Here is a 20,693-nt window from a genome sequence, read left to right on the forward strand (position 1 = left end):
TTTAGTCCGTATCCCATCAGTGTGCCTGCGTGGTTCGATAATATCCCCAAGAGGTGTTTATAATATAGTTTATTATTCAGTAAAACGGATTAGTTGTAATTTATTCAATGAATAATAACTAGTTTTTCAAACTATCGAAACTCTTAAGAAAAAAATAGTAGTAATTAATTATCAGCCAATAACACACTTGAATTGATATATGGATATTGACATCTTAGACACGTGAAATATTATAAATTAAAATGGCAGCTCATATTACCCTTAATTTTGGGATTGGATGAACAATTAATATTATCTTCTATTGCAGCAGTACTAGATAAATATTCTATAACACTGATTAAATTAAATGATGTTTAATTTAATAAGCACAGGTCCAATAGGTTGTCCTAAGAGCATCTGTAACCCTTGGGGCCGGGCCGCAAATTGCGAGTCCCGGCCCGTCCCATGCATTACACGGAAGGGCGGCACGGCTCAGGCCCGTCCCGGTGCCGCGTGACCGGCCTGGGGAGCGTCCCGAGTCCCGGCCCGGGACGGGGTTGCACGGAGACGGGCCGCAAGTCCCGCGTCCCGGCCCAGCGTTGCACGGTGACGGGCCGGGCCGCAACCAAATTTTTTTTTTTTTATATTTTAAATTCGAAATTTTTTTCTATAAATACTACACCATTTTCATACACATTCAACTTCACATTCAACTTCAAATCTCTTCCTAGAATTCGAAAAAATGCCTCCTCGTCAAAGAATATTCGAAGATCAATTGACCCGAGTGTTAGGAGAGGCGGTACCGGCAATCCAAGAAGAAATGAACAACGAAGTTGAACGCTTCCAAGCTGCTATTCAACCTCGGAACGAACAACGAACCCGGGTACCACGTACCCGGATGTATATTCACCGAGACCGTGAACAAGTTGCCTTGCGGCTTTTCACGGATTATTTCTCTAGAGATCCGCGATGGAGTGATCAGATGTTCCGTCGCCGGTTCCGGATGCGGAGGCCTTTGTTCATACGCATTGTCAACGCCGTTGTAGCTCGTGACCCGTATTTCTGCCAAACTACCGATGCTGTGGGCCGGGAAAGTATATCGACGTTGCAGAAATGCACGTCTGCCATTCGTCAACTCGCTTACGGAACTACATCAGATATGTTCGATGAGTATCTCCTTGTAAGCGAGCCTACTGGACGGGAGTCCCTCGCTAGATTCTGTCGGGCAGTCGTCGAAGCATTCAAGGATACGTACTTGAGAAAGCCAACGACCGACGACGTTAGCAAGTTGGTCGACATGCACGAGCGGGCCCACGGCTTCCCGGGGATGCTTGGAAGCATCGACTGTATGCACTGGCAGTGGAAGAATTGTCCAACGGCTTGGAGAGGACAATACACTAGCGGGCACAAGGGCACACATCCCACGATTGTGTTGGAGGCCGTTGCCGATTGCAGATTGTGGATCTGGCATGCCTACTTTGGTGTCGCGGGGTCCAACAACGACCTCAATGTGTTGAACGAGTTTCCATTGTTCAACGACTTGTGTGCTGGGCGAGCACCGAACGTAGAGTTCACGGCCAACCACCGTCGGTATAGTATGGGGTACTATCTGGCAGACGGGATCTACCCTCGATGGCCCGTGTTCGTGAAGACTATCACAGCTCCGACAACCGATCGGAGGGCAATGTTTGCCCAAAGGCAAGAGGCGGCTCGGAAAGATGTCGAGCGTGCATTCGGAGTCCTCCAAGCGCGGTGGGCTATCGTGAAGGGAGCGGCCCGTGGTTGGCAGCGGTCAAACATCGCCGACACAATGTATGCATGTATCATAATGCATAACATGATCGTTGAGGACGAACAAGATAACGTCACTTTGTGGAGCGACGATCCGCTCGCTAGCACCGGGAGTAACTACGTTGTCACCGAGCCGCCCGTGCAGGGCCTTCCTCACGACATCCGCAATGTCATGGCTCGTTCAGCTGCGATGCGCCAAGAGGAACAACACACTCGCCTCCAAGCCGATCTAATCGAAGAAATTTGGACTCGCAACAACGTTTTCCAGCATTGACGTTATGTTTTTATGTATTTTATTTTCAGTTTGAAAATTTATATGTTGTAATTTTGCAGTATTCGATGAAATTAAATTTTCCGTGTTATAAATTTTCAGTGTTTTTTATTTTACTTTCAAAATAGGTTGGAGTTGTGAATAGTGTCATTTATTAGTTGCGGCCCGGGCCGCAACCTGCAGGGTTACAGCAGTTGGGGCCTGGGCCGCAACTGTAGAAGAATGATGACGTGAAGGGGACTTGGGGCCGGAAATGGGGACGGGGTTACTGATGCCCTAAGTTCATTTTTCATGGATCTTTGACCAAACTCATCTTGACTCAATATAAAGAGACCAGAAGAGTGACCGAAAATAAAAATCCCATTGTCTCAAAGTCGGCGCCACCTAGGTTGAGGGAAATGGGTTTTTTGATTATCTCCTAATTCATAGGAAGAGATAGAATTTGTTTTCTTGTGTTCTTCATCTCTTAGTATTTCTGTCTCTAGACTAGATCAAGTCGCTCACTATTTCTCTAAGATTTGTCAATGCAAATGGAGTAATACGAGTCCGGGAATATATTAGAATATCTAACTTTGAGTACCGACATAATACGTGGAAAATGTGTAAAACGTATCGATTCTTTGAAGAATCAAGAGGTAAATTGAATAACATTCTCTTTCATTTAATTTTTTGTGTGAATTAAATGTGTTTTTCATCATATCTATGTTTGAACACGAAAATGGTTAATCCACATACTCACCTAAATAGATTCTAGTTTTTTAATTTAATTATACGTACAATTTCCGTTATGCAAACCCCAACAATGTTGACAGTTCAAAAAAGCTTATGACCAACATTATTGTATGCTTAGTATTACTTATTAGGAAAACCGAGATCTTATACTTGGTTTACACAACACAAATATATATATGAACGTGATCCATTCAGTGTCATCGGTCCCCCAAGATAGGCTGTGACTTTGGATTGACACCAACAACCATTCACGCTTGACTGTCCACATCTATCTAGGTCGGGAATTGACAATCACTTACTTCTATATGGTACCGACTAAAGATATTCGGTAACCATGAGTTTACCGATAAGTCAACAATGCCGAAGATTGACTGCTTATTCCATTATCCATGTTTTTTTAAAAATTGAATCAACAAATAATGATATGCCACAAATCATGTAATAAATAAATTTTTTTTATAACTTTAAAAAATTGTTTTTACAATACAAATCAATATAAAAAATGTTTTGCAGTATATACCTTAGTAACATCTCCAAGCCGTGGGGCAATTCTTCTACTTCCAGTTAATGCAAAAGATGTTCCTTAGTAGGGATATTAGTTCAACCCGAACCCGATGGGCTTGCCCATTTGGACTGGTGAGTTAAGCGGTCAGCCCATTCAAGCTGGCAGACTGACCCGTTGGGCTGCACAAAAATAATATTTTTACTTATTTTTTATTTCTCATGTGTCATACCCTTTCATTCCAACTATTTATCCATATTTTCTTCTTATTTTCCCTTTAAATAATATATATTCTTATGTAAAAGATGAATGGAAGTTTATAACTATCCAAAACAAATAGAAAAAAGATAAATACGTTTTTTTGAAATAAATAAGTGCTTAATAATAATTTTATTTCCGTATTTTCTAAAGAATTTGATAATTTTTCTTATGTTTACCTCTTATCATTTTCTAATTTTAAGTTGTACTAAATATATTTTTCTTTATAATGTTAATTTTGTTAATAATGTATATGTGTATATATTATTTATAAGAAAAATAGAAACTTTACTATTAATAATTAAATAAGATAATTTAAATTAGCTCTCCGGGCTAACCCGAAACCGAACTTTTAGGGTTAGATTTGTAAATATTTAACCCGATATCAAACCAGATTAGACCGTGACCCGAATGGGATTCGGGTTGGCACGAAACTCGCCGAGGTGGCCCGATTAACATCCTTAATCCCGAGCATACCGAGGAAGCCATGTGCCCTCTCATACATATTCATCAAGAACTTGGTGTCATGCATTGTTGGCTTTCACAAATAAGTATTGCGGAAAGCTTTGATGAATCTGTGACGAAAACTTCTTTATGCATTGACATCCTATTGTCTCGTAGATAGGACATAGGTGGTCAAATAGGTATGTGACACAACCATATGCCATGCTCCAACTGCTGTAGCATTGAGAATCCATCCCATCCAATCCTGTCGATGTGCTTTTGGTAGTTCTCAACAATACACATGAACAACAATTTGTGCATGCGGAACCAATGCTAAACACAACTGGACCTCTTCGGGAATCATTGGCAAATAGTCCTGAATGAGGCATGAATCATCTTGTTCACATTCTCGGTGCACGTGCCTTAGGCCGTTGAATATGTGCCCTTTGTGCAACAACCTATGTTGGAGCCGTCTTGACACCGATATAGAAATTATGAATTTGTAGAATGAAATTGGAAGTGAATAATGCACATATTTTATAATAACATTTATAATTTTGAAAACTTTAATAATAAAAACAAAATTGGACCCCTACTCGCTCCGCCCCACCTCGTCAGTGCGGTATACCTTACCGAAACCACCATACCGTATACCTTACCGTAAATTCGGTATACGAAAAAATCATACCTTTATCTTTCCAAAATTTTTGGTATACCGAACTTCGGTATACCTTATTTTCAGTATAGAGAATTTTCATACCGATATTGTACCAAAGTTCGGTATACCATACTTTTGCGGTATACCTTACTTTCAATATCAATGAAAATTGAATATTTGAGTTTTTAGAATACTATTTATATTTTATAGTAATTTAAATAATATACGGGTATTAAATACTAGTATATTTTATTCATATTATATTATATTTAACAATAAATTTTTAAATTTTAAAATATATAAAATACTTTATATATTATTATATTCATATTTTACGGTATATTCCTTAAATTACGGTATATACCGAATTTCGGTATGCCGCGGTATATAAAAGTTCATACATTTACCTTACCGAAATATTTTAGTAAGGTATCATACCGTACCGAAAATCACGGTATACCGAAAATTTGATATTTTCGGTATTTGTTCGGTACGATAAGTCCGGTATTTCGGAATTTCGGTATTTTTCCTCAGTCCTACTCGTCACCACCTTTGGTGCAACTCATATGACAGAGTTGGAAAATGAGTCCATATTATTTTTATAAAATATGGCATATTTCACACACAGATTATGGATTATGGCATTTTTACATATCAGATTTAAATTCCTATATAAATTAAACTCGCCTAAAAAGTTTGAACGGAAAATTTTATAAAATAGTTATAGTACTTATAAAATAGTTATAGTACTACTAGTAATTAATCTTGAACGGATACTAATAATTAAAAACAATATAATAATGTGTATAAAAAAATGATGGCGTGGGTGAAAACGAAGCGCGCGGGCGCCATTTATATATCTTGAAACAATTTATTTATTCCAAAAATATTAAAAAAAAAAGAAATGCGGTCCAGCTGGCTGGAGGAAAGAGCGGACTCCAAACAGAAGTTCAAATGTGGCTAATAAAAATTGAGACGAGCCATGCATGACCCAGTCAACCGGTCACAAAAGCTGAGGCCCAACGCCACCAATCAGCACATTGGTCCACTGCTATTTGGCAGTAGCCGGTCACTTCCATTCCTCTAATGGCAGTTGGTCTGCATTTATTTCATGCTCTCTCCCTCCCTCTCCACAATCCAATAAAATTCCTCCTCTCTCCAACTGAACTTCCCTGCTACTTCTATTTTTTCATATTCAATTGGATCACTTTCTCTCTCTAGTTGTCCCTCTCCGCACCGCATTTTTGAAGAGAGGTATGCTGTTTTCTCACTTCAGTCGTATTGCTTCTGAGATCCTGTTTTTTTTAGTTACTGCTATTGCTGATTATGCGTTTAATCACCTTATTTCTCTGTAATTTAGTGTTAATGACTTCAGATATAATGTTGATATGCTTTTAGGAACTGTTATAATCCCGTTGCTGCTGTATTACTACTCTGTGATTATGCGTTTAATCACCTTATTTCTATGTAATTTAGTGTTAATGACTTCGGATATAATGGTGATATGCTTTTAGGAATTGTTATAATCCCCTATCTAACTGCATTCTGTATGTATGCATTTGTATGTGAGAGATAATTTTTTGAATTTTATAATTTGAGGCCGCTGATTTGATGCTTCCTTTAATTGGTTCATTTGTTTTAATCAAATGCATTATATTTGTAACTACCGTCACTACGCGCTTAAATTGAACTAATTTGCCATGGATTTTTGTCGTCTTACTCGTAATTACATTTGTAACTACCGTCAATTTTTAATGAATTTCTGTTTGTGATCGAGATTTTGGACTACCTTTATGTCACTGCCTGGCAATATTTTCTTAGCATCTGATTCTGTGGTGGAAATTTGGTAATCCAGTTAACATTTTCTCACACCTACTGAAAGGGCTATGATCATGAAGATTGGAATCTGTCTATGAATATATCCACACTATGTTGGGACATATTTGGAGCTGAGTATGTAGCAGTGAAGGTGGCTCACATTTACGTTGAGTTCGCGTTTGTAGGCCTTTGAGATATCATTGGTGTTGATTATCTGCTTAGAGGGATATGATGGAAACTGAATCTTGCCCTTCACGGGTTTTATCACCATTCCGCGAGGAGAGTGGGGATGAGGAGCTCTCTGTTCTTCCGAGGCATACAAAGGTTATTGTGACTGGTAATAATAGAACAAAGAGTGTTTTGGTGGGGCTGCAAGGCATTGTCAAGAAGGCGGTTGGCCTCGGTGGATGGCATTGGCTGGTATACTTTCCCCATCTTGCAGTTTATGTGATCTTAATGTAGTATACTGTCTTTCTTTAACATCAATTGAAATTGAGAGGCTGGGTCTGAGTTTTGTTGTGATTTTCATTTTCAATGTAGTTGAAGTGTTATTATATGATATATAGTTATAGACATTTTCCTTGTATAGTTAAATACACTTAATTCTATTAAGTTACTCATTTCCCAAAGTTCAGTTTTTAGCTTACTTCCTTTTTGTGGAAAATTGAACCAGGTTTTGAAGAATGGGGTTGAGGTGAAGCTCCAAAGGAATGCTTTGAGTGTGCTGGAACCTCCAACTGGAAATGAAGAAGATGATGATTATGATTTTGACGATTCTAGCAGTGGTTCTGATATTGGTGAGAAAGAAAATCATCCCTTCTCTAAGCTATAATTTACATCTGGTTACAGTTATTTGTTCTGTTTTCCGTGATAGCCTATCTTATCCAAACAACTCTGAAAATCCTTCTCGTCCAGCTTCTGGATTTCAATTCAGCAAGATAAACAAACCACAAGCTCGGTATAGTAGACCATGGTCTCCAACTCCATCCATGAAGTCTGTCAACCGCAATAGTTGCAGAGAAGTTCAGTTCAAATGCCATGCAGCCCAATTGGTAAAGAAAAATTGCCACTGGGAAATTACTACTGTGTTAAGAATTTATTTTGATATTATATGAGTCTGATATGTACATGCTTTTCGATTTGATTAGAGAGTGAATTTGTCGAAGCTTGGAACTGGATCCCTGTGGAGATACTGGCGGAGCTTCCATCTCGTGAGAATCTCAAATTAATCTCTCAAAGTGATTCATATTTGTGATCTTGCTTATGTTTTCCCTGACCGTGGTTCTGCAGGCACATGTTAGTCGTAACCCTACCAAGGAGCAGCTGGTCAATGCCATCCAGCAGCATTTTTCTTCACAGGTATTCACACACACACACACACACACACACACACACACACACACACACAATCAAGAGAGTGTCATCACAGTCACAAACTTGAAGAAAATGAAGAAATGTAACATGTTGCCTTTGTGAATCTAACTCAGCATGTGGATGAGGTACAAGTGATTGTGGATTTTATCCGCGCGGCCAAGAGATTACAACCGGTTGGCATAAATTGAGTGAGAGATATATGCCTCTTTACCTGTAATATATATGTATGTAGTAACTACTCTACTTTTCACCTTTAATTAACTGCTAATTTTAGAGATCAGGTATGTATGTGAGTTTTAACTTTACCCTAGTCTCACAACCCTAACCTTTTGTATCTTCACAAGTGGGCCAATTACTATTATCCTCCACTACTTTCTAATGTTAGAATTTACCCCAACATTTTGGTTTAGGTTTAAATTTCTAAATGCTATATGCCTGAAGTCAAAGAGATATTTTTCTAATCTTATTGTCTCATTATTGCATGACAAGCAAATGATATCTATATTATAGATTATGCGTTATTCGTGTGGACAGGCTGTCATTTGGTGCTTGATGTTTTGGTGGGATTGGGACAGGGTTTAAATGCCAACCAACTAGAATCAATGTGGTTTTACCGTATTTGTAGAAATATTGAGTTCCTAATTTTATTCATAATTTAGAGGTTTTGGACATAAAATTACAGCAAAATCTGAAGTGGGTCCCATGCGACAATTTTGTGGTACGACGTAAGGCGACTACTTTAATATGGCCGGATTTGAAAATCTTTTTTGGGCCCATTCTTTGTTTTGTAAAAGAAACAGAGGAATTTTGGCTTCTTTAATTAAAATAATAAAAGTGCTTTGGAAGGTTTCAATTATTCTTATTTGAATAGTGCTCCATGTTTTAAAAAGATTACTTTATTTTTAGTACCAAATGATGATTACTTAATTTTTATTTTCAACACAATACTTTTGTTCCCTCTATGTGCTTTTTTTTCATTGGCGTTGTACAAGATTTTTTAAGATGTAACTATATTTGAAAATGACTTGTGAGTTTAAAATCATAAATTGAAATAGTAATGTGATGGTGATTTCACATGTCTGCAGTACTAATTTTTATCAGTAAATATCAAAAAGAAAAGGATACAGAACAGAGAGGTAGACAGTGAAATTGCTTCATCGGTAATTCTTTTTGGGAATGAATTTCAAGATAATGATATTTATTCAGTTAAATGGAGAGAACGAAATATGAGAGGGAAAAAAAAGTAGAAAAGATAAAGAGAGAATAATGTAAGAAAGAGAGAATAAGTAAAAGAAAAAATAAAGGGGTTATGTTTTTGTCAAAAAATGAAATCTATCGGTTATATTGAGACCATTCAAAATGAAAAGTTAATCAATTATAATAGGATGGAGGAAGTATGCTCTCTACATAAAGTTTCAAATGAAAAACACGTTTCTTAAAAGTTCCTGTTCTTCATTCTTTTAATTATTCTGTAAAAGCGATGTACTCTATATGTCTCACTATAAATGAAATGTTTGTAAAATTGAAAACACTATCTTTATTCTTCATCTCTCTTACTTTACTCTATTCATTAACTCACAAAATGACACTACATATTTCGTTTTGAAATCCAAATATTTCATACTCCCTTTGTTCGCGAATAAGAGTCATATTTTTCCATTTTAGTCTGTCCACGAATAGGAATACCAATTCATTTTTACTAAATATTAATATGGTCTCATATTTTCCTAATTCATTTTACTCACATTTCATTTAAAACTATATACAAATGATATTTATATTCAATTAACTTTTTTTCACCTACTTTTATTAATATTTCTTAAACTTATACCGTAAAAAAATGAAATTCCTAATTGTAGACGGATTCATTATTTATTAAAACGGAGAGAGTATACTATATATTGGCCAGGGTTCGCAATGCAATACTTATAGATGTTACACGACGACCCAAATGCCACATAGAGTCATACACACAGACAAAGACGACTCCAAGAATACATTCTTATTTCTAACTTTACCATTTCTTTCTTTTTACTTAAGCATACCTAGAGAGAGTAATAATACCTCAATACAATCAATTTGTTTCTTTATTTATTGGGTTTAAAATATACCAACTTTATATCAATGATAGTTGTGTGAAAAACGTGAACTCGATATACACATACTTCACACTTTTTTAATTTCTCTAATTCTCCAACCGATGTGGACAAGGTGATGAACACATAATATCTATCCAGTTTGATATGATGTATATATATGTTGGGGGGCAATTGTGATTTCACATTTTCAATATATAATTTTTTGATGCAAATTACAATGAAAGAACCATTCTATATATAGCATAGTAAGCAGTTAAGAAACTTTTAAGTTACGAATTAAAATGATATTTTTATTACCATTTATATTAAATCAGATGGTTTAAATTAATACCAGAAAAATGGTGCGACTCGGTCACTCACACCCGACCTCGTCAACCATTATAAGATTTCCCCAAACTTGAAATGAACTGGAAGGACTTGGAAAGAGGTCGAAAACACGAATAGAATGCGGATCAAGTTATATGGAATGATAACCGAACCGATTGGATCAGTTAGCAAATGTCGTTGCCACTTAATCAATGCAATCTAGCTCTCGCCCTTTCCGCCTTGTCAAAGTAGTTTATAACTCCCAATTTTGCACAACTTTAACAGTAAAGCGGCAAGTTCAGGGTCGATCCCACAGAGAAGTTGGTGTGTCGAGTGTGTGAGTAGTGAACAGGGGGGTTGGCTGCTGCCAAGCTTTAACTTGAGAGTTTTTAACTACTGGTTTTAATCTAGACAGAATTAAACTAGTTAGCTTGATCAATGGAAATTTAACTACTGGATCAAGTGAATTGCAGGTAATAACAGAAAAGTAAATGCGCAGATTATAACTTTGATTAAACTAAGAGCTGAGTACAACGTGAAATTTAAACTAAGCTAACACTTTAGAATCTAAGAAAGCGGTAAAACTGAGAAAAATCTCAGCGGGAAACTTAAGATAACGCTAACAGAAATGAGTATTCTGCAGCGCTCCCTTTCGGTCGCCCTTTAAACTAAGCTATCTAACTAAGCTAGAGAACTGAACTAAACTAGAGAACTGAACTAAACTAAGCTAGAGAGCTGAACTAAACTAAGCTAGAGAGCTGAACTAAACTAAATAACTAAGCTAAGTAAACTAGACGGAAAGTAAAGTCTCGGATGCCTTCTTGTGGTGGCACACCCTCTATTTATAAGCTCGATTCGGCCGCCAGCTGGATAACGATCTTGACAGGGAATATTCGCTCATTCTGAGAGTGAGTGACTCATTACGTGTTGTTCTTCTAGAATGACGACGCTTTTTGGTAACAGATTCGTGACTCAGCTCCGTCCTTGCGTCTCATATTCCAGCACGTGTCCCCTTCTAAAACGTCGTCCTTGATAACAGAATGGTGCGCTATATCCATCTCATTTCCTCACGTGTTCTTCTTCTAGAAGCCAGATGTCCCCTCCTAACTGCTTGATCGCTCCCCCTTGATCAACTCCCCCGATTCTTGGCCTTTTTTCGCCTTTTGTACTTGCTTGATCAGTTCGGCCTTGCTGCCTTGGTTAAGTGGTATTTTTGCACATTTAACACTTATTTTTCACGATAAACCGATCAAGTAGCATGTATTTCACCCTTAAACCGATGCATGAAATGAGCCTTATCAAACTGCTCACACTTAAAACATACTTGTCCTCAAGTATAAAGAAAAATAAAAGAAAAAGATAAGGTAGATTTCAGGCATGGTTTACTTATTTCACTAGTAAAGGAAAACGAAAAGAAAAATAAAACTTTTAAGAATAAAACACGTATTCACATGTATGCATTAGACCGGATAATTTTCCAACAATCATACCCGAGGTCGAGGTCAATCCATTTGTCAGTAACTTGTGTTCCTTCTCTTTCGCTTTTGCTTGATCAAGGTGTCAGCTTGTCAAGATTGCTCAATTTAAAAACCACGTTGGATTCACTCAGTCACTCCTTTCTCACCAGAGAAGTTAGGACTGTTCACTCGGTGTTGCCACAAATTTAATACTTTGAATCGGACTACACAAGATAGTTCCTTAAGGTCTTTCTTTTGGGTTGTAACGGGGCTCAAGGGTAGTAACGTGTTAGGTTAGGGTCCTAGGGGTTCTAAGTTTAAATATAAAATTTTTAAAGAGAAATCACATGAGTCGAAAGGCCAAAGATTTGACTAAACTCGCTGGATTAGAATTGAGATATTTGTTTCTTGGTGGTCCCTCTTGGTCAGATTTCGACCTTTAGCCTTATAACCTTCGGCTTATTATTATTTTTACTTTTGATTTCCTGGGTCAGGTTACAACTATTTCCTGCCATTTCTCTCTCTCTCTTTTTTTCTCTTTTTTTTATGATCAACCTGATTGTCTAACTTGATCAACCCGGCTACCCTTTATTCCGACCATTCTTATTGCTATCCCCCTTTTGTTTCCCTGGACAAACTTCATTTCTTTGACCATCTTTCCTCATGTGATATGAAACTTTGAATTTGGTTTTAAGGCTTCAAAGAAAGGGAAAGAGTGTATGGGCTCGAATTGGCTACTAGGGGGTGCCTTGACTAATGAGGCGGGTTTGTGGAACGAAAGAAAAACACGGCTCAAATGGTTAAGTCCTAATGCCTTTAGTCATTACTACTTGTGCAATTTTCATCTCAATATTAAAAGTCAGCCTCTCGTAATTTTTTTCTTTTGTAAAAATAGTAGAAAGTGTTCTACTTTTGGCTTATAACTCACATATAGAGAGGCTTCACAGTTGGTTTAGAAATTGAGCGTTTCCATCATACTTGCGTCATTCAAATTGATCAAGTTTTTGAAATCAAGTTTTACATGTGAGCATACTGAATCCGTACTCCCAAAAAGTAATCAAGTCTTCTATTTATCCAATTTCATGCATATTGCCTATCTATTACTACCTGGAATTTATTATTTTTGAGAAAAATTTTAGCATGTATGATTTTATTGTAACTAGCCCGTCCCCCCTCCCCACTGCATATGAACTCGTCCTCGAGGGACTGGATGCAGTGGAAAGAAGGGTTAGGTACAGACGAAGGCATAACAACAATCAAGGGAACTTCTCACACTTAGACCAGACACTGGGCTAAGTGTGAGGCAGTGCCAGCAATCAAAACATGCTAATAACCACAAAAAAAAACAGATATAGGCAAAACAGAGAACAACTTCCATAAACTTCTCACACTTAGTCCAGACACAGGACTAAGTGTGAGAACGGAGTCAAAAACTCAATTTACACAAAGAAACAGGGTTAAGGGTGATACTACTGCCTTCTAGATTGTTGAATCAGGGGAATGTTGCGCCCCTTCCTTATCGCCTCCATTACACAGGCCTTCCTTATTGCTTCTAAGACTTCGTGTTTATCGGAGCTCCTCCTCCATGGTATATTTTTTTTATTATTTTTTTCCTTCGGGGGGGCGGGGGGAGCATGCTGGCAGCGTTAGCAAGCCTCATACCTTGGTTGGTATAGTGGACCGTACTAGGGGAATGAAGGATATTTTCTTCCCCATTCCTCTGCTCTCTTCCTCTTCTCTCAACAGTCTTGCTTGTTGCCTTGAACCCTCAGCTTGAAGAAGTAGCTGGTTCATTGTCTGGTGGCGCGTCCTTCTCGGGATGGAGTCTTCCTCTTTAGTCGATGAGTGGTTAAATTCTGTCTCCTTTCGTCGTAGAAGGAGGTCACTGGGACGAGGCAGCCCTTCTGTTGACGGTGGCGGAGCAGGGTCTTTAGACCGAGAAATTCTTAGGCGAGCTTTTAGGGCGGTGTAAATCTCCACGGGGTCAGTGCTGACGGGAAAACTTCTGAGCACAGAGTCCACACGCCCTATGTCAGCCGGGTCCATATATTGGAGTGGGCCGATGAATCTAGGGGGCGATAATGGTGTTTTGGTGATTGGTGGACTCGGTGGTGAAAAGGATCTCCGATTATTACTGTTGAGACCGGCTCCTGAAGAAAACGAGGAGGTATTGGAGGTCTCGAGTTGATTGCCCTACATTTCTTTCTGATTATGTTTGCTGGTGACTTGAATTTGGAGAGAATTAGATGAGGATAGCACAAGGGTTCTGAAGGCAGTTGATAGAAAGTGAGATTCGGAAAACCCCCTTTTATACTCAAACTCCGACTGTTGAGATCCCCGCCTATTGAGATCTCTGCGACTTTTCGTGTACTGGCGCGCCTTTTCAGAATGCCAGATGGCAAAGCTTCTCCGATACGCTTCCTTCCTCTCTCCAGGTCGTCCTTTCATTTCAATAGTCAGCGCCACCTGACACCTCTCTAATTACTGCGCACGTCTTATCATCACCTGCTCTTATCAACTCAATCACTGCACCACCAATTAAATTCAATATGCACTGATCACGTGGAACATTAAATCCCGATGGCAGCTCACATAATTCCACTTGATCAATTCCTTTCCTCCACTTCCGATTTTTTTATTAACTACGAAAAAACTTGACACACTAAAAAAAAACTATTTACACTAACAAGGATTTGACCGGGTCTCCTTGGAATGTCACTTGATCAGATTAAGAGATTTAGAATTTGTCGCTTGATCAAGCAGACTATCCATGAATACCCGATCACTCCTTCTACCTGTCAATGGTTGAGATTGGGGAAGGTTAGTGGAATTTCTTCCACCACTCCCACTTTGGTCTTGTCTCTGTAGGGCTCAACACGAGGACCATTCACCTCGAAAAAGAACAAACTGGGGGTGTCTCCTTGGTGCGTGCTCGCCTGGATGGTTTCAGGATCTGCCCATTCTGAATTTCGCTTCCCTGTCATTAGTTTGATTTGACTCTGGAATGGCAGCTTCCTCTGTTTACCGATGAGTTCTTCCTTTCTCGAGGAGAAGTTGGTCACTTCCTTTTTTTTTCGTGGATGGGTGCATGCATAAATTCGGATTTATTTCCATCGGGTTTGCTGATTTCCACTTGACGCCTTCTTCACCCAGCCTCAGTTTTTTTCTTGATTGTACCTCCTGTCCATGCAGACTTGGTTCAACTGGACTGTGATATGCCTGGTCGGGCATGTCCTTGAGGGCATTCGGCGATTCAGGTAGTTGCCTTGTAAACGAGGATTCCTTCTTCAGCATTCCTTTTAATGAAGAGGCTTGGTCAGGTGGTCTCTCGACCCTTCTTGGTTGAGTAATCTCTCTTGCCTTGGCTGGTTGTGATGGCTGGCAAAATTCCATAATTGCCCTTCTAATGGCTTGATCATCCATTGCTCCAGTCACTGTCGTATCAAACCATTCTGCTGCCTCTCTCTTCAGCTGTTATCTTCAGTGTAACCAGAGTATGGCTCTTCAAAGGATTTCTTTTTCGAATACTCCTGTTTCCGAGGGCTGATAGCGTTTACTGTTTGTATGCTCTCTCTGCCCTGTGGCTTTTTTGCCGCTTCATTAATGCCTACCGTAAGTCGCTCTCCTTTAAACTCCAGATTAATTGTCCCATGGCAGACATCAATGACTGTGTTGGCGGTGGATAGGAAATGTCTCCCCAAAAGGATCCCAATAGATTCCTCTGCTCCTGGTTCCGTCATTTTTATAACAAAGAAGTCAGCGGGATACATGAATCTGTTCACCTTGACGATTTCATCTTCCAGAACTCCCTCGGGGTAAATGCAAGACTCGTCTGCTAGCTGTATTTCCATATCGGTTTTGACGAGCTTAGCATTCTCCAGCCTCTTGTATATAAAATATGGCATAATATTGATGGAAGCCCCTAGGTCGTACATTGCGTGCTCCATTTGAACGTTTTTGATGGAAATTGGGAGCGTAAATACCCCTGGGTCAGTTCTCTTGGAGGGAAGATCACTAGGTTGGATCATACCGGTCACTTCCTCTGCTTCGACCTTCCTCCTCTTTTCAGCACCCTGTTCACAGATGTTAGACTCTTCTTTCGCTATGACTTGATCAAGGGCTCTGGATTCAAGGCTTTTATTAAGACTTGTCCTGGATGCTGGAAAACTTGCAGTTGAGCTCTGATAAACTCCTTCTGATTTTAGAGAGAATGTGTTGACATTCTCTCGCCCTGCTGTAGGTTGCACTGTAGCCGGAATCTTTCCTTCATTACCTCTTAGCTTGCCCAGTGACATGGCGACCTGAGATAATTGCTTTTTAAGCATTTCTAATGCAGCTCTCTGTTCTCTCTGGGCTTCCTGCATTTCTCGCACAACATCATGGGACTGGTTTGGAATCATATCCCCTGGACCTTCATTTTGCTACCTGTTATTTCTCTGATTAAATCGGCCTATTCCATGGCCTTGCTGGTAAAAACCGGAAGACCCATACTGCTCTGGTTGGTTCTGGGACATATGATTTTGTTGGTTTCCTTGGAAGTACCGTTGGTTCCCTTGGGATTGCTGGTTTCCCCTGTGGTACTGCGGGACATAACTCACCATTTGATTACTTGGTTGCCTACCCTTGTTGCTATACTGAGAGGCTTGGTGTTGGTACCCCCATTCTCCTTCCTGTTGTCGACTTGACCAGTTAGGTTGTCCTCCACTTGACCAGTTCCCTTGAGGTCCACTTGACCAACCTGCCTGGCCTCCTTGCATTCTATTCCCTCCAGTGTTTGGTCTATCCAAGATTCGAGCTGGCCAGTTGGACTGCCCGCAAGAGGGCTGTACCTGTTGTGGTTGGCTTTGATTCTGATTAGTCCATCTGAAGTTGGGGTGGTCCCTCCACGGAGCATCTCTCTGCTTCCCCTAGATCCAGTTGCCATTTGTGTTCCAGTGGCTTACGGCGTTTACTTGCTCTACCTCAGGGGGAAACTCACAGTAATAGTAATGATGCTCTTCTGGCGGTGGCGGCTGCAGCACATACTGTGCCTCCTTCGGTGCAGGCGGTGGCGGCGGTCTCGTTTTTTCTACTGCTTCCAACAGTTTCTTCTCCATCTGCTCAAATCGAGCCTCCAGCTTTTCATCGTTACGCGCCTCAGCTGTGTGCACTGCTCCTCTTCTGTACTGCCCTCGAGATGTTTCGTACGACCGCTTAGCCTCAATCAGCCTCTCCAAAATATTCTTAGCTTGGCTAAAAGGGGTGTTTGAGAAATCCCCTTGTGCTGCGAGGTTGAGGTCGTTCTTGCTGTCCACCGTGAGTCCGCCATAGAAGATCGAGTAGATCTCCTCCTCTCCCAGCTTGTGGTTAGGGCATGCTTGAAGCAGCCCTTGGAACCTATCCCAGTACTAGCCGAGCGGCGCGTCATACTCTTGTCTGGCTTCTGTAATTTCCCTTTTCAGGGCACTTGTTTTCGTTGCTGGAAAGAAACTATCGAGGAATATCATAGGGAACTCAGCCCGCGTCCTGATGGATCCTTCCGGCAGCCTTGACAGCCAGACACCCGCATCGCCCTTCAAAACGAAGGGAATAGCCTTAAGCCTATAATCTTCGGACGTGAATCCAGCAGGCACGGGCTGAATATCACAGTATCTGCAGAATTCTTCCAGGAAAGCATACGGACATTCCTTCGAAAGGCCATAGAAATGGGACAAAACGGCCAGTACTCCTGATTTGATTGTGATGGTCCGCATTCCAAGAGTAGCGGTGATGGCATGTGTGGGCTTTCTCTCATCATGAGCGTGTAGAGAGCCGATTCCCGAGTCGTCGTCGACAACGGCCATCTCTGCTTCCGTTCATTCTGGTGGTGGTGGTTATGTTTTCTGCTCGGTGGCTGCTGCTGCTTCTAATGCGGCTCTGCGACGAGTGATGACAACGCCGGCTTCCTGGACTCTCCACTGAGTGGTAGTTCTTCTGTATATCAAGGGATGATTCTAGTAATCGCCTTGGTGGTACCTTCTCATCAACAGCAGGAAAAGAAACAAAAAAAATGAGAAACAAAATTATATACACCTACGCACTACGCACAAACATAAAGTAACACCATGCTTCCCCAGCAACGACGTCATTTTGGAAGGACTTGGAAAGAGGTCTAAAACACGAATAGAATGCGGATCAAGTTATATGGAATGATAACCGAACCGATTGGATCAGTTAGCAAATGTCGTTGCCACTTAATCAATGCAATCTAGCTCTCGCCCTTTCCATCTTGCCAAAGTAATTTATAACTCCCAATTTTGCACAACTTTAACAATAAAGAGGCAAGTTCGGGGTCGATCCCACAGAGAAGTTGGTGTGTCGAGTGTGTGAGTAGTGAACAGGGGGGTTGGCTGCTGCCACGCTTTAACTTGGGAGTTTTTAACTACTGGTTTTAATCTAGACAGAATTAAACTAGCTAGCTTGATCAATGGAAATTTAACTACTGGATCAAGTGAATTGCAGGTAATAACAGAAAAGTAAATGCGCGGATTAAAAGCGAAAATAACTTTGATTAAACTAAAAGCTGAGTACAACGTGAAATTTAAACTAAGCTAACACTTTAGAATCTAAGAAAGCGGTAAAATTGAGAAAAATCTCAGCGGGAAACTTAAGATAACGCTAACAGAAATGAGTATTCTGCAGCGCTCCCTTTCAGTCGCCCTTTAAACTAAGCTATCTAACTAAGCTAGAGAACTGAACTAAACTAAGCTAGAGAGCTGAACTAAACTAAGCTAGAGAGCTGAACTAAACTAAATAACTAAGCTAAGCTAAACTAGACGGAAAGTAAAGTCTCGGATGCCTTCTTGTGGTGGCACACCCTCTATTTATAAGCTTGATTCGGCCGCCAGCTGGATAACAATCTTGACAGGGAATATTCGCTCATTCTGAGAGTGAGCGACTCATTGATTGCTACGTGTTGTTCTTCTAGAATGACGACGCTTTTTGGTAACAGATTCGTGACTCAGCTCCGTCCTTGCGTCTCATATTCCAGCACATGTCCCCTTCTAGAACGTCATCCTTGATAACAGAATGGTGCGCTATATCCAGCTCATTTCCTCACGTGTTCTTCTTCTAGAAGCCAGCGGTCCCCTCCTAACTGCTTGATCGCCCCCTTGATCAACTCCCCCGATTCTTGGCCTTTTTTCGCCTTTTGTACTTGCTTGATCAGTTCGGCCTTGCTGCCTTGGTTAAGTGGTATTTCTGCACATTTAACACTTGTTTTGCGCGATAAACCGATCAAGTAGCATGTAGTTCACCCTTAAACCGATGCATGAAATGAGCCTTATCATGAACCATGGAACCAACTTGATGAACCTCGTTCGATCTCCACACATAGTGAATCCATCTTTGTATTTGAACTCTAATTATAATAACTGATTATAGTTGATCATTCGGACCTTTTAATTCATAAATGTAGATCTCAGACTCATGAATGGGGATTTTTATGAAACTCACGCAATTTCATTTCGATTTATTTCATATTTTTCTTAAGCTAAAAAACCAAAAAAATCGAAATATATGTTATAGTAGAATTTTTAAAATTGTATATTTAACGATTCACTAACCCTAATCAATTATCAAGTCAAATTATTATTAATTTTACAGTAGGATATTTCAAAAGGATATATATTAATCTATATTGAATTGCCGATACATAAATGATAAAATTGAATTTGATTCAATCAAACATGGATTTTCATATTCGATTACTCAATTATTTCCACAAGAACAAATTCCATTTTCATAGGCACGAAAATTATTTCACAAAATAATCCATTATTTTCCGGTTTAATGGTTCTGTAACGAAAAATAGCATAGGGTTACGTCACCTCATCAAATATCTCCCCATTAGGCGGCTCAAGCGAAATAAAGGATTATTGAAATGAGTTCAAAGGGAAGAAAAATATTTGTTTCTAAATGAATTCCAATTTGTTGGCTATTACTCTCAGTTGCAGCATGTTGAATAAGACTTCATTGTCTTCCCGTGCGAAGTATATGGGCGTTATGTCGTGGGTAAGTTTTGGAATGGTGGTTCTAGGTGAGAAGGTTATCATCAATGCGAACAAGGTATTTGATAAGCTTGGATTTTTATAGGAATTTATTGATTTTTATATACATTTGACTATTAAAAGGGCTTTAATATATCCTATTTTATATAATTTGGTATGTTGATCATTTTGTGAAGTTTTGTAAAAAAAAGGGGTCCAAAACATGTGACAAATTAAGTAAAGAAAGGAACAAGAAGTGTTGGGGTCGAAACTGGGTCGAACTAGGTCGAAAACGCTAAGATGAACATCTCGGCGACTCGCCGAGGACCACCGTTTTTCCAGATCCTTTTCAGGACTCACCGAGACGTGTGTGACTGGGATTTGAATTGTTCTTATAAAAGGGCCTTAAACATGACTCCAAACACATTCATTCACGCCCAAAACACCCAAAACCCATCCCGGAGCAAGAGAAAGGCATCCGGAAGACTATAATCAACGACGTGAAGACTTCCACCTGTCCAGCTATTCTCTATGACATCCATTCTCCTTGTTATTCATGTTTTTATTGTTTTTGTCACAACCGCATTTTACTAAGAATAGTAAAACTTGGTTAACCGTGATTAGGAGTGGAAATTAAGAAGATGTGATGCACTTTGTATTATCACTAAATATCTGTAACATCCCAAACTTTTGTGACCCTTTTTATTATGTTATTGGAATTTTGGAATTTTTTTAAACGTTTGATTTTATGTGATTAAGTGCTTTGCGTGAAATAAATTGCCGTGGTAATTGTGGAATGATGAGCTTGAGATTTTATCGTTTTTCCAATGTGGGGAAAAGATTAATAGGATCATGCATTTATCCTTTCTCGAGTCGATTCATTGAAATATTCGGCCCTTCCCAATTATTGAAATAGTACTTCTTTTTGTGGATTTAATTAATTATTTTGGGATACTTATCCAAATTAAATCCAAACCAAATGACCCCTAAGTAGTGCT

The 20,693-nt window shown here is 39.5% G+C and overlaps 1 protein-coding gene across 2 annotated transcripts; it reads left to right on the top strand.

The window, feature by feature from the left end:
• Positions 1–5,732: 5,732 nt before the first annotated feature.
• Positions 5,733–8,288, top strand: LOC121754216. 2 transcript variants are annotated; one of them, XM_042149581.1, is made up of 7 exons: positions 5,733–5,889; positions 6,491–6,873; positions 7,127–7,250; positions 7,369–7,505; positions 7,602–7,664; positions 7,744–7,812; positions 7,941–8,288. In XM_042149581.1, exons 2-7 carry the CDS (start codon positions 6,682–6,684, stop codon positions 8,013–8,015), a joined length of 660 nt encoding a protein of 219 aa, XP_042005515.1. In that variant the 5' UTR covers positions 5,733–5,889; positions 6,491–6,681; the 3' UTR covers positions 8,016–8,288. The 2 variants fall into 2 exon arrangements, with proteins under 2 accessions (XP_042005515.1, XP_042005516.1); XM_042149582.1 differs by having other exon boundaries at positions 5,741–5,889; positions 6,518–6,873.
• The last annotated feature ends 12,405 nt before the right edge of the window (positions 8,289–20,693 follow it).

This window comes from Salvia splendens, chromosome 11 (genome assembly GCF_004379255.2).
Source record: "Salvia splendens isolate huo1 chromosome 11, SspV2, whole genome shotgun sequence".
Taxonomy (NCBI): Eukaryota; Viridiplantae; Streptophyta; class Magnoliopsida; order Lamiales; family Lamiaceae; genus Salvia; species Salvia splendens.

Bases quoted from the DNA above. Each gene is read 5' to 3' on its own strand.
- LOC121754216 (XM_042149581.1), top strand. From the start codon at position 6,682: ATGATGGAAACTGAATCTTGCCCTTCACGGGTTTTATCACCATTCCGC. The intron at 6,874-7,126 runs GTATACTTTCCC...AAATTGAACCAG, and splicing joins TCGGTGGATGGCATTGGCTG to GTTTTGAAGAATGGGGTTGA. The intron at 7,251-7,368 runs GTGAGAAAGAAA...CTTCTCGTCCAG, and splicing joins TAGCAGTGGTTCTGATATTG to CTTCTGGATTTCAATTCAGC.